Genomic DNA, 11,483 nt, shown 5'->3' on the forward strand with positions numbered 1-11,483 from the left:
AGATTTGCTGTGCGGTCACTCCCTGCCCTGCAGGTGGTCCGTCCTTGGAGGGCATTGGGTTTTGAGGAAGGTGTCCCCACATCCTTCCATAGGAAGCTGTCCCAAATTCGGCATGATGATGGCCCCCTCGACACCCTGAGGGTGACCTGGTGCCAGGTGCGTTGGTTCTGCCCAGTGGCACTCAGAACCTGGGCTCGCTCCTGCAGTGGCTAATCTTCCCCAGGGCAGAGGCACCCTGCGCATGGTGGGACAGAGGGCGCAGTGCTGCCCTGGAAACCTGGTAGCTCTGGTAAGGGCCAGGGCGAGGCTTGTCCCCGCTGCACAGAGGGGCTACCGAGGCTGAGAGGGGACGGCCTGCCTCACCCATTGTGTGTTCTCACTGCCCCCGGCCTCCACCACCCTGCCAGCCTCACTCATCCTGGGTCGGGCTTGATGTCTAAGGCCCAGCCTGTGACTCCTGTCCCCGTGCTCTGCAGGGCCTGAAGAACCAGACACAGGTGAAGCTCAACATTGTCAGCTGTCCCCCGGTCACCACGGTCCTTATCAAGCGGCCAGACCTCAAGTACCAGCTGGGCTTCAGCGTGCAGAATGGAATTGTGAGTTCCCCCTCCTGCTCTGGGCCACCACCACCACTGCAGGGCCCAGGGAGGGGGAGCAGCTCCCGTCCAATAGGGCAGGCTATGTCTGGCAGCCTGGTAGGACCTGGCCTGTGGTTGCAGCTGCCCACAGCCAGGCCACCTGGGGCAGGAACTTTCCATGGCTCTCTGGGAGGTCCTGGCTAGAAGGGGAGGGCCAGGGCATGGCCGTGGATTGGGCCCCTCCAGCCTTTCCCAGGCTCCCTTGTCCCCATGGTGGTTGTCCCCTGCTTTGGAGGGAGGGCAGCAGACTTCGCCAGCCACTGTAGCTTGGACACAACCAATCGTGGCATCACTTACTGTGCTCAACAAACAGACGTTCACTCGTTCATTCATTCATGTACTCATCATTCACTTGTTCACTCAGCCATTCAGCAGACATTTGTGAAGTACCTGCTCTGTGTTAGGCTTTGTACCAGGCAATGGGAAGGCAGGAGTGCTGCCTGGAGGAGGTGATGCTGGGCTTGAGTGAGTGTGGTTCTGGCCAAAAACCTGTACCAGTTCCCCAGGCCAAAGTTCTTTAGCCCAGAGTTTCCACCCTCTCGCTGACCTGCATTTGACTGGCCTGAATTCTCTTTTCCTTTGTTTTTCCTCCTGCAAAAGACCCAGAGGGCAGAGATGTGGCCACTAAGTGGAGTAAAGAAGAAAAGGGCTGGCAATACCCAAATTGTTTAAACCAGCCCTGAGTATGAAGGAGCCCAGGAGGAGAGACACTGCGGGCTGGAGTGGGAGTTTTGTGGAGGTGATGGGGAGGGTGTGTGCCCACCCACAGTCAGGAAAGACAGTGGGAGAACATTCTAGAAGGACTACCAAATCTTCTCCATTGTTTTCTGGTGAAGCAGCATGGAGGGGTACACCCACCGTCAGGGTGGAGTCCCAGGGCTTGGGTTTAGGGCCCATCTCTGACCCTGCTGTGTCAGAGCAAATTTGCTGCTATAAAAAAGAGTCCGCAAATCTCCATATACTGAGAGCTTATTGCTTATTCATGCTGCAGTTTAATTTGCAGTGGGGGCGGTGGGGGTGAGCTTCACTCCACAAAGCCACTCAGGGGCCCAGGCTCTGCCCTCAGCTGGGCTTTGGCAGCCCCCACTGGGTGCTCTGTGTCTCGCTGGCACTGCAGGAAGAGAGGCAGCTCAGAAGACCTTGTGAAGGTTTTCAGGGCCAGGGCAGAAGTGGTCCTTGTCATTTCTGCCCACAGCCCACTGGCCAGATAGCTCAGCCACGGACCCATGGGGAGGCTGGGAAGCGGGGGCCAGCTGGTGCCCAGAACGAAGAGGGACAGGGGCATCGCCAGCGTCAGCCATACCTTCCCTGCTGTGTGACCCTCAACAAGTCACTGAACGCTCACTGGATTCCCCTCAAAAGGTGCTTGTGAAGATCAGCTGAGAAAATCCATAAAGTACCCCAAGCTATCCAAGGTGGGCCCGCTGGTCCTAGTCTCTGCCAAGGAGGAGGCCCCGTGGCCCCTGGACCTGGCACAGGTGCCAGGACGAGTTGTCTGCACCCCACTTGGGACTTCTGTCCAGGACAGTGCGCCTGCCGCAGGAGCTGGCCAGCTGGTGGTCTGGCCTGGTCCGGCTCTGCCTGACTGCTCTGCACACATGTGACCTGGGCACAAGCAGTTGCCCCAGCTAATTTGGGGGCTCTGCAGAAAATCAGCTGGAGCCCTGTCTGCAGCTACTGTGAGCACTTTGTGGATGGGCATGGCTGGGCCCCAGGGAGGAGGGCTGGGACATCCTTCTGGGCTCCTGCACCCCCGACCATCACCAGGCCCTGCCTGTGTGTCTCCCACCCCAGCACTGGGGACAGTGGAGGAAGCTGGGGACTGACAGCCCTGCAGCCGTCATGAGGAGCCGTGCTGTGCAGAGCCTGGGGTGCTGTGTGGTGTCCCCTGGGCTGCCCCTGCCTGGCCAAACCTGGTGACCACACTGCCTTTGCCTCCTGAGTGGCACTGGGGAGCTGCTTGTCCTGTTCCTGCACCCCCTTGCCCAGCCTAGGAGGCAGGTGGGCCTGGGTTGGTGGCCAGTGCTGCTCACTGACAGCCCTGTTGCTGTGAGCCCTGCAGGAGAGGCTGGCTTTCCCCACCATGGGGTGGCCTGGGGGCTGCCTACTCTTAGGGCCTGTGAATATAGCCCTGCCCGGGATGAGTTTGATGCCCCCTCAGTCTGCTGGTCTTCCCCAAACTATAGCCCCATGAGGAGCACAGGAACTGGAGAAGCTGGGGCACACAGAGGTTTAGTGACTTGCCCCAGGTCACACAGCCATGTGGAGCACTGGTGGGGAGAGGGGGAGAAGAGACGAGGAAGGGAAGGGCTCCGGTTTGTGTTTTGTGGGGGCTAACATGAATGGGAAAGGAGGGGACAGCCTGGAGCAGTCCAGCCAAGCCCAGTTGCAGGGTTCAGTGCCTTCCTTCCCAGAGAACTGGAGAGTGCAATGGGCAGGTGTGAAGTCAAGGCGGAGGGCAGCGGACGGGGACCAGGGCTCGCTCCAGCTGCCTTCTGGGGCAGGTGCAGAGGGGTCTGGAGTAGCTCCCAAAGATGGGGCAAGGTGGGTCCGAGTGGCCAGGAAGCTGAGGGTGGTGGTGCGGAAGGGGGTTTCTCAGAAGATCAGGGGGTGCAGGGTTGAGGGCAGCAGCAGACTTGCGGGGCCTGCAGTGAGGAAGGAGTCATGTGCAACTCTGAAGACAACATCTCCGGGGTGGCAATACGAAAGAGAGGGTGCCACCCACGGCTTGGTGTCTCTGCCCTGGGTCTAGGGTCTGAGTTCCGGAGTGATGGAGGGGGCCAAGCATCTGTGAAACTTGGGGGGTGGTCTGGGTCACGACTGGGGACGAGGAGGGTCTGGAGGTCCCAGCCCTGCTTGTGGATGCGCTGTTGTTCCACCCTCTGGCTCTGCCTCCCTGTCTGTGAAATGGGGTCCCACTTCCTTGAGGCCCCAGTGCTCAGGATGCAGGGGAGATGCTGGCAGCCGAGGAGAGGGGCAAATGCTGGCTGTCAGGGGCTTTCTGCAGGATACAGGACAGCTCACCCTGAGAGTGCCAGGGACGGTTAGATGAAGCAAATGAATCGGCATGGTTATGATCCATCTCCCCAGTGATCCAGAAAATGGCATGCAGGCGGCCATATGGATCAGTCACCATCTCTGAGTGGCTCGGCTGCCTGGCGGTAAACACCGGGCCCTTCAGGCCCCCAGGTGCGGACCACACCCTCTGCACCTGCTCCATGAGTGCCCGTGGTCATGGTGGGGGTTGAGGGTGGGGGCTGGCTGTCCCCATTTGGCCCTCTGTGCACCTAGACACAGAGGCTGTCACAGTGGCTGCCACTTGTGCCCCTGCAGGCCAGGGCTCATCCACCCCAGGGCCATGTCCAGGCATCTGCCTGGCTGAGGTGCACTGGGGCTCCACTGCCCAGCCGGGACCTCCAGGGAGCAATGAGCCTGGGATAACATTCAGGAGACCCGAGGTTGCTGGCTACTCTGGTCCAAGCCCCTCGTCCCTCACAGCGTGCTCAGGATAGGACCCGCAGTCCCAAGGGCCCTGGCCTCTACTGTCAGGAGCCTGGAACCCCGGGCTCCTGCTGCCCCCGGCCCTGCAGCAGTGGGGCGCTTCCCTTGGTGTCACCTCCCTGGGCACCCCCATCCCCACCATGCCCAGTGAAGCTCTCACCTGTGTTCTCCCATCCTTGCCAGGCCCTTCGCCTGAAGTCCTAGCGCCAGCTGGCCTGGGGCAGCCACTCGGCACCTTGTATCCCGGGAGCTGGTGGGCAGGGACTGGGGGTCCCCTCAGCCTCCACGTGCCCGGCCACCTGGGGAGCATATGCAGGCGCTGGAGGATGCCTGGCTAGGAGTCTGTCAGCTCCTGTCCTGACCTGCAGCGGTTCTCCCTGATGACCACAGAAACGTTCCCTGTGGCAGGTGGCAATGCTTAGCACCCAGAGCGAGCAGTCAGATGAGATATGGGCCTGCTACAGAAATCTGGGTGCTGGTGTGTAGGAGATGGGGAGGCCCCCTCACAGTTGTCTGTGTCTGCATGTGTGTGTACACGCATGTGTGTTTGGGACAGGTGAGTGTGCTTCTCCCATCCCAGGCCACTCGCCTCCTCCCAGGGCTCAGCACAGTCTCCTTTCTCCAGGATAAGAGGGCCCTGGGGTGGCGAAGGAGCTGCCTTGCGGTATGGAATCTGCCTCTCCCCACCCCCTTCTCTTCTAGTCCTAATTCTCCTCGGACATCCATTTTTTCTGGTTTTTGTTTTCATTTAAAAAATAACTGTGGTAAAATATATCTATAACTTAAAATCGAGCATCATAGGCATTTTGAAGTGCAGAGTTCTGTGGCAGTCAGTCCATCTGCATGTCAGGCAGCCATGGCCACTGCACTCTCCTGCACGTCTTCCTCCTCCCCAACAGGAACTTTGTCCCCACTAAGCACCACCGCCCATTTCTCCTTCCCAGCCCCTGGCGCCCCCCCACTTCTACTTTGTCTCTGTGATTCTGACTACCCCAGGTACCTCATATCAGTGGCATCACACAGTGTTTGTTCGTGTGCCTGGCCTGTTGCACACAGCATAGTGTCCCCGAGGTCTGTCCGTGTTGTAGCACACTTCAGACTCTCCCTCCTCTCCAGGGCTGAGTACTGTTTCCCTGCAGGCCTAGAGCACATTCTGTTTCTCCGCTAGTCCGTGCTGTCACCCTCGGCTGTTGTGAACACTGCTGCTGTGAACACGGCTGTGCAGGGCGCCTGTTTTCCATTCTGTCCAGTCTCGTGGTCACAGGTGCTCCCAGGCCCTCCTGTCCATCTGTTTGGCGTCACTTTTAGGCTGGAATGGAAGCCCCCACCACTGCACTCCAGCCTGGGTGACAGAATGAGACCCTGTCTCCAACAAAACCAGAACCAGTATGTTTGGCACAAAATGCCCTTATGTCACTTGTTGGGGGGGGGATGTAGGAATAAAGTGACTCTTCCCTGTCAATGTAGACCATTTGGGCATCTGGCAAACAGAGCCTTCCCTTGACAGAACAGATGCCCCACCTTTCTGGTGGCCAGGGGACAGGCTGCCTCTCCTTTCCCGCCCACCCATCAGCTAAGTGCCTGTCTTCCAGGATGGTAACCAGGCTGTGCCGTAGGAGGCCAGGTGGCAGTGGCCTTGGGCTGTGTCACCAGTCTCTAGCTTGACCACAAAGGGAGCGGCCCTGGGGGAGGTGCAGCTGGAGGACAGGTTCCACCGTGGGAGTCAGAAAACTTGTTGGTTCCCCACACACCATGGCATTGACTCTCTTGTTTTAAGGAAACATACTGCATATCATAAGGATCACTGTGAGTCAGCGAATTGCACGTGCACTTATTCATCATGTGGCGCTTTTCCCTCTGCATGTCCCATCTTTGGGGACATGGTGGAGCGCCTGTCGGGTGTGGCGGGAACACGTGTGCTGACCTGGCCATGTCTGCTTAGATCTGCAGCCTCATGAGAGGGGGCATTGCTGAGCGAGGGGGCGTCCGTGTGGGCCACCGCATCATCGAGATCAACGGGCAGAGCGTGGTGGCCACAGCCCACGAGAAGATAGTCCAAGCTCTGTCCAACTCGGTCGGAGAGGTAAGGAGGGATTTTGAGTGTGCCTCTGCGTGCCGGTTCCCACGTGCTCCTGCCTGCCCTCCATGAGCCTCCCCCGCTCCAGAGGACACAGGGCGTCTGAAGATCAGCCAGGCTGTGTCTCCCACCGGGGCTGCTGTGACAAGGGTGAATGGAGCGGCAGGTGATGCAGGGCCATCCCGGTCTGGCTCTAACTGAGCAGCCGGGAGGGCACAGGCTGCTGGGGGTGCTCCCTGGACACTACTTTTGGGACTGGACCTGTACATCCAGTTCAGAAGCTCTGCAGGGCACACAGCTCTGGCCACCCTGGCAGGCTTGCCTCTCTGCCTCTGCTGGCCATCCCCTCCCACAGCCAGGCTGCTTGCCCTGTCCCGCTTCACTGGCTGAACCCCCCGCAGTCCGGTTCTTTCTGGCATCGCTTCCACGGCAGTGCGAGGATGGTGTGGGGGAGGTGCAGGTGTTCCTCCAGAGCTCACAAGGCGGCAGGATCACTGGGAGGGGGGATGGTGCTGGGGAGGTGGCACGTACACCGGGGGAGGCCTGGCCAGTGTGCAGCGGGTGTGCCTGTGTGTGTGTGTAGTGTGAGCGAGTGTGGGTGTGTGCATGTGGATGTGTGAGAGCATGGGTGTGTGTGGGATGTGATGTATGAGTGTGGGTAAGTGTGGGTAGGTGTGGGAAATGTGTGCGTGCACATGTGGGTGTATGGGGTGCATGAGTGGATGGGTGTGGGTGTGTGGCTGTGTGAATGTACCTGAGAGTGTGTGTGTGGAGGAGTGTGTGTGGGGGGGGGGAGTGTATGCGGATGTACGTGTGTGTGAGAGAGCATGGGGTGTGTAGGAGTGCGAGTGTGGGTGTGTGCAGGGGTGTGGCTGTGGGTGTGAGCATGGGGGTGTCAAGCATGAGTGTGTATGTGCACGGCTGTGGCTGTGGGTCTGTGAGTGGGTGTGAGGCATGGGGGTGTGAGGAGAGTGTGAGTGGGTGTGTCTGTGTGTAGGGGTGTGTGAGGGGGTGTTCAGCATAAAGGGGCTGCAGGCTGTCTGGGAAGCGTGGTGGCCGCACGAGGCGGGAGGCTGAGAGCTGAGGAGCCCGGCCTACAGAGGGGCCCGCTGGGGACCGGGCAGGGAATTTGGGTCTGGGGACAGCAGCAGCAGGCCGGGCGGTCTGTGGTGCTCCCCCTGGTGGCTCTGTGAGGCTGAGTGCGTGGCGACCATCCTTGCAGCCTGTGGGGTGGGCGGGTGGGTGGAGGGGCCTCTAGTTCCTGTTCTTCGGATGAGGTCTCCCGGAGCCACATCGGGACACTGGTATTTTGTGCACTGCAGGGTCGGCTGGGAGCTGGGAGGCCTGTTTTCCCTGGGCTGGTGGGGGCAGGGGTCTGGCTCAGGAGGAGGAGGGGCCAGGCGGACACCAGCCTCCCTTTGATGGCTTCAAAGAAAGGAAAAGCCAGTGTTCCCAAGTAGATGTTTGAAGCGGCCGCCCCCACGGCCGTCAGCCCCACACCTGTGAGGAAATCCACCCGTGGAGGAGCGGGCGGGAGAACGGGGAAGAGGCAGGAGGCGGCCGGGGCGTTGGAATCCTTTCAGCCCTGCCGAGGTTATGGTGCCTGTTTCCAGCAGCTCTGAGCCCACGCGGAACATGAGTCACTGATAAACAAGGCTTGCGGTTGCGAGGGGCCTCGGGGTGGGTTTCTGGTTGAGGAACGCCGGGGAATGGCTGATGGGGGAAGCCCCTGCCGGGAGCGGGAGCCGCGGAAACCTACACCGGCCACACACATCCCGGCGGGGGAGGGCGGGCAACGCTCAGAAGCAGAGCTGCGCGATGTGCCTTTCTGGGCTGCTCAGCCCAGGGCCCGAGACCTGCTTGCCTGAGGAGGGGCAGATGCACGGCGGCTGCACCCCGTGGGGAGGCCAGCATGCCTGCGGCAGCTGACCCTGGCAGTGCGAGGGCCCCCATCCCGAGGCCGCAGCCTAGCACAGTCCCGGGCAGGACGGGGGAGAGCGTCGTGCTCAGGGGAGGAGAAGTGGGCAGTAGAGCTCCCTTTCTGTTCTTGAAGCAGACGTTTAGAGTCTGCTCCTTCCCAGTGTCCGCGAAGGAGGATTACAAGGCGCGCCACCCACACGGTTGGTCTCCCTGGGGCGATCTGAGGCCTTGCTTGTATACCCAGCTCCTTTGGAGTCAGGGCTCGAGGCCAGGCCCCAAAGGGTCATTTGCTCACCGATTCCCAAAGGCTAAGAACTTGAGGTGCCCTGGGCCCCAGCGAGCCTGTTCCCAGCCCCCAGCACACTTGCCTGGCCCGTGTGTGTTTTTCAAGAAGGGGTGTAGGCCGGGCGTGGTGGCTCAGGCCTGTAATCCCAGCACTTTGGGAGGCCGAGGCGGGTGTATCACGAGGTCGGGAGATTGAGACCATCCTGGCTAACACGGTGAAACCCCGTCTCTACTAAAAAATACCAAAAAATTAGCCGGGTGTGGTGGGGGGGCACCTGTAATCCCAGCTACTGAGGAGGCTGAGGCAGGAGAATGGCATGAACCCGGGAGGCAGAGCTTGCAGTGAGCCGAGATTGCACCACTGCACTCCAGCCTGGGCGACAGAGCAAGACTCCGTCTCAAAAAAAAAAAAGGGGTGCGTGTGTTTTCCCCCATTGATCTCCTCCTCACTGAAGCAGAGTGCATCCCTCGCAGTTTCTGCCGAGGCCTGGCCACCCCCAGCCAGCCCCAGTGGATGGGCAAACTGTTGTCACCACTAGAAGAAGTCCAATTTCTCACCCCTCGGGTGTCAGCTGGACTGGAAGCAAAACTAGCACTCAACCATATTGACTCCTCTGGAGCCAGGGGTGGGGGCCTGGAGTCTCAGTCTGCTGCAACTGGAAGCAAAACTAGCACTCAACCATATTGACTCCTCTGGAGCCAGGGGTGGGGGCCTGGAGTCTCAGTCTGCTGCATCTGGAAGGCATCATAAGTGCCCCCAGGCCTGGGCAGGCTGGCCTTCCTCCTCCACTCTAGGAGATGGGCATTTTCCACTCTAGGAGATGGGCATTTGAAGCAGAACTCTGGGGGGGGGTTGCCTCTGTCCTTTGCTTTCACCTGATTGTGGGAGGGGAGGTGGGAGGGCAGCGGCTCAGCCTCCTGTTTCTGTCCGCAGATCCACATGAAGACCATGCCCGCCGCCATGTTCAGGCTCCTCACGGGTCAGGAGACCCCGCTGTACATCTAAGCCACCCCAGCCTGGCCACGCAGCCAGGACACCGGGCAGGGCCGCCCGGGCCCAGAGGAGCTGGGAGCCGGGCCGCAGACTTGACCCCGACGCCACAGCCCAGCCACGGATGCTGGCTCCCCAAAGGGTGTGCCCTCACCACCCACTTGATTTTTGTTTTCATTTTGCCAAAAAGGGGTATGTCTTTATCAAAGGAGAGTCACAGAACAAATGTTTGTTTGTAAAGCGTTCAAAAGTATTTTGCCACGTTCTGGACTGTCTTCTCCCTGCACAAGCCAGGGCGTGTCTCGGTAGCTGTGCGTGGTGTGGAGTGTGTGTCTTTCCTCCCTGAAGCTGTGCGGAGTGAACTGGCGCCTCCGAGGGACGCGGCTCCCGGGGCAGGGCAGCCGTCATCCCTGCCTCCCGCCCCCTTGGCTGGGACGTCTGGGGTCCTGTGGGGCCCCCACAATGGTCCTAAACAGCTGCCTCTGCCACTGACTGCAGGGACACGGGCAGCCTGGCTCCCAGGACACGACTTGTAATGAAAGTTTGGGGACATGTGATTGATTGTAAATAAAGGATGATGGCCACAACATGAAAACTCCCTATTTATTTAGATGCTATTATTACTGTTTGGACTTCTTTTATTTTGGCAGGCTTTTTTCCAGACTCTAGGGTTTTCCAATGTGACTAATGACCACACCTGCCTCTCCCGTCGTCTCTTCTGGGCACCCTCCCACCCGGCTGCATACCCGGGCAGGGCTCCCACAGAGACAAGGAGGGCACAGGTGTCTGCCCCCTCTTTAAAATCGATCTACACACATCCACGCACATGCGACCCCCGAGGAAACGAAACCCACTCTAGAAAACGCGACCTTGGCCGCACCTAAAGCAGCCAGCCGTGAGTGCAGACCCCTTGGCCAGCGTGGCGCAGCGGCCCTGAGCAGTAGTGGCATGTGTGTAGATCAAGTCGGATCTAGTCCAGCTCGGTTCATTAGTGATCCATGTAATCTGACGTCATCTTGTCTCGAAGTCTCTTTTTTTGGCCCAGGCCTTGAAGAATACACTGTGACTTAAGAAGCCTTACCACGCAGTAACTAAAGCTTTAGGATGACTGTATTCGAGGAGTGCCGTGTGTTGCATGCAGCTACCCGTAGGAAGACTTCGCGCATATCACTAATAAACCTGAAGTCGTGATGAAAAGCCGTGTGTGTGACTGGTCTGTTACCTGAGTGGCGGGTGCCCGCCTGTCCTTTCATTCACAGCTTGGATGCGGCTCTGCAAATTCACTATGCAGTGGCAGCCACAGCTGCTCTGTGCTCCTCCTGGATCCTGAACCTTGGAAGCTGTCACTAATGAGTTCGGTGGGTGGGTGCTCTGGGCACCAGGTGTCAGCTGGGCAACGCCCTGCTGCAACTGGAGGTGCCAGCAATGCTACCAGGTCACGGGGTCAGCGCCAGGTTCTTGACCCACTTGCCCCAGCAGGGAGACACGTCCGCAGAGCACTCACTAATGGAATGAGGGAGCCAGGGAGCCTTGGGCTTCTTCAGATTTCAACGTGAATGGCCCCTGGGAAAGGTGTGCATGCGTGTGTGTGTGTGTGTAAAAGCCGGACCGCCCATCCCAGCACCCTGTCTGCACCTGTGGGTCCTTTGCAGCCTGTCTAGAGTGACAATTCTGGCAGCTCTGCCAGCACTTACCTTTCTTCATGGCCACCGTTCTGGTGTCACCTGGTGTGGGAAAGCCAGGTAGCAAGCATGGGCTTTGTTCAGAGGCGGCGGCCTGGGGTCCAGCTGGGTTAGGCTGTGGGTCTTGGATGGGCAGGAGCCCTCCTCTCTGGCCTGCCCACAGCAGCGTGAGCTCCTTGCTGTGGGCACTGACCACCTTCACGGCCCAGGATTCTTGGGGAACTGCAGAGTAAGGAGAAGACTTACTCTCACCTAGCCGCCCAGAGGGTGTGGGCCAAGGGCTTGCTTCAGCATGACCTTGGCCATCAGGGGCATATAAAAGACAGCCTTTCAAGGCGCACACCAGCTTTGTGCCTCCCTCTTCCCAGAAAGTATACATGGTAGAGGCA

The 11,483-nt window shown here is 59.4% G+C and overlaps 2 protein-coding genes across 14 annotated transcripts in view; one reads left to right on the forward strand and one right to left on the reverse strand.

Moving 5' to 3' along the window:
- Positions 1-10,609, forward strand: part of APBA2 (amyloid beta precursor protein binding family A member 2) — a 196,003-nt gene extending 185,394 nt beyond the window's left edge. For all 10 annotated transcript variants that reach the window (XM_009428696.4, XM_009428697.4, XM_016927844.3 and 7 more), the window contains 3 exons: positions 477-596; positions 6,082-6,222; positions 9,356-10,609. In XM_009428696.4, coding sequence (XP_009426971.1) covers positions 477-596; positions 6,082-6,222; positions 9,356-9,427 — 333 coding nt within the window. In that variant the 3' untranslated portion in view covers positions 9,428-10,609. The remainder of the gene's footprint in view (positions 1-476; positions 597-6,081; positions 6,223-9,355) is intronic.
- The window catches only part of ENTREP2 (endosomal transmembrane epsin interactor 2), a 567,326-nt gene continuing 565,875 nt past the window's right edge, over positions 10,033-11,483 (reverse strand). For 3 of the 4 annotated variants that reach the window (XM_054666823.1, XM_054666821.1, XM_063794031.1), the window contains one exon: positions 10,033-11,316. In XM_054666823.1, the coding sequence (XP_054522798.1) occupies positions 11,293-11,316 (24 nt within the window). In that variant the 3' untranslated portion in view covers positions 10,033-11,292. 4 annotated transcript variants of the gene reach the window in all.

This window comes from Pan troglodytes, chromosome 16, assembly GCF_028858775.2.
Source record: "Pan troglodytes isolate AG18354 chromosome 16, NHGRI_mPanTro3-v2.0_pri, whole genome shotgun sequence".
Classification (NCBI taxonomy): Eukaryota; Metazoa; Chordata; class Mammalia; order Primates; family Hominidae; genus Pan; species Pan troglodytes.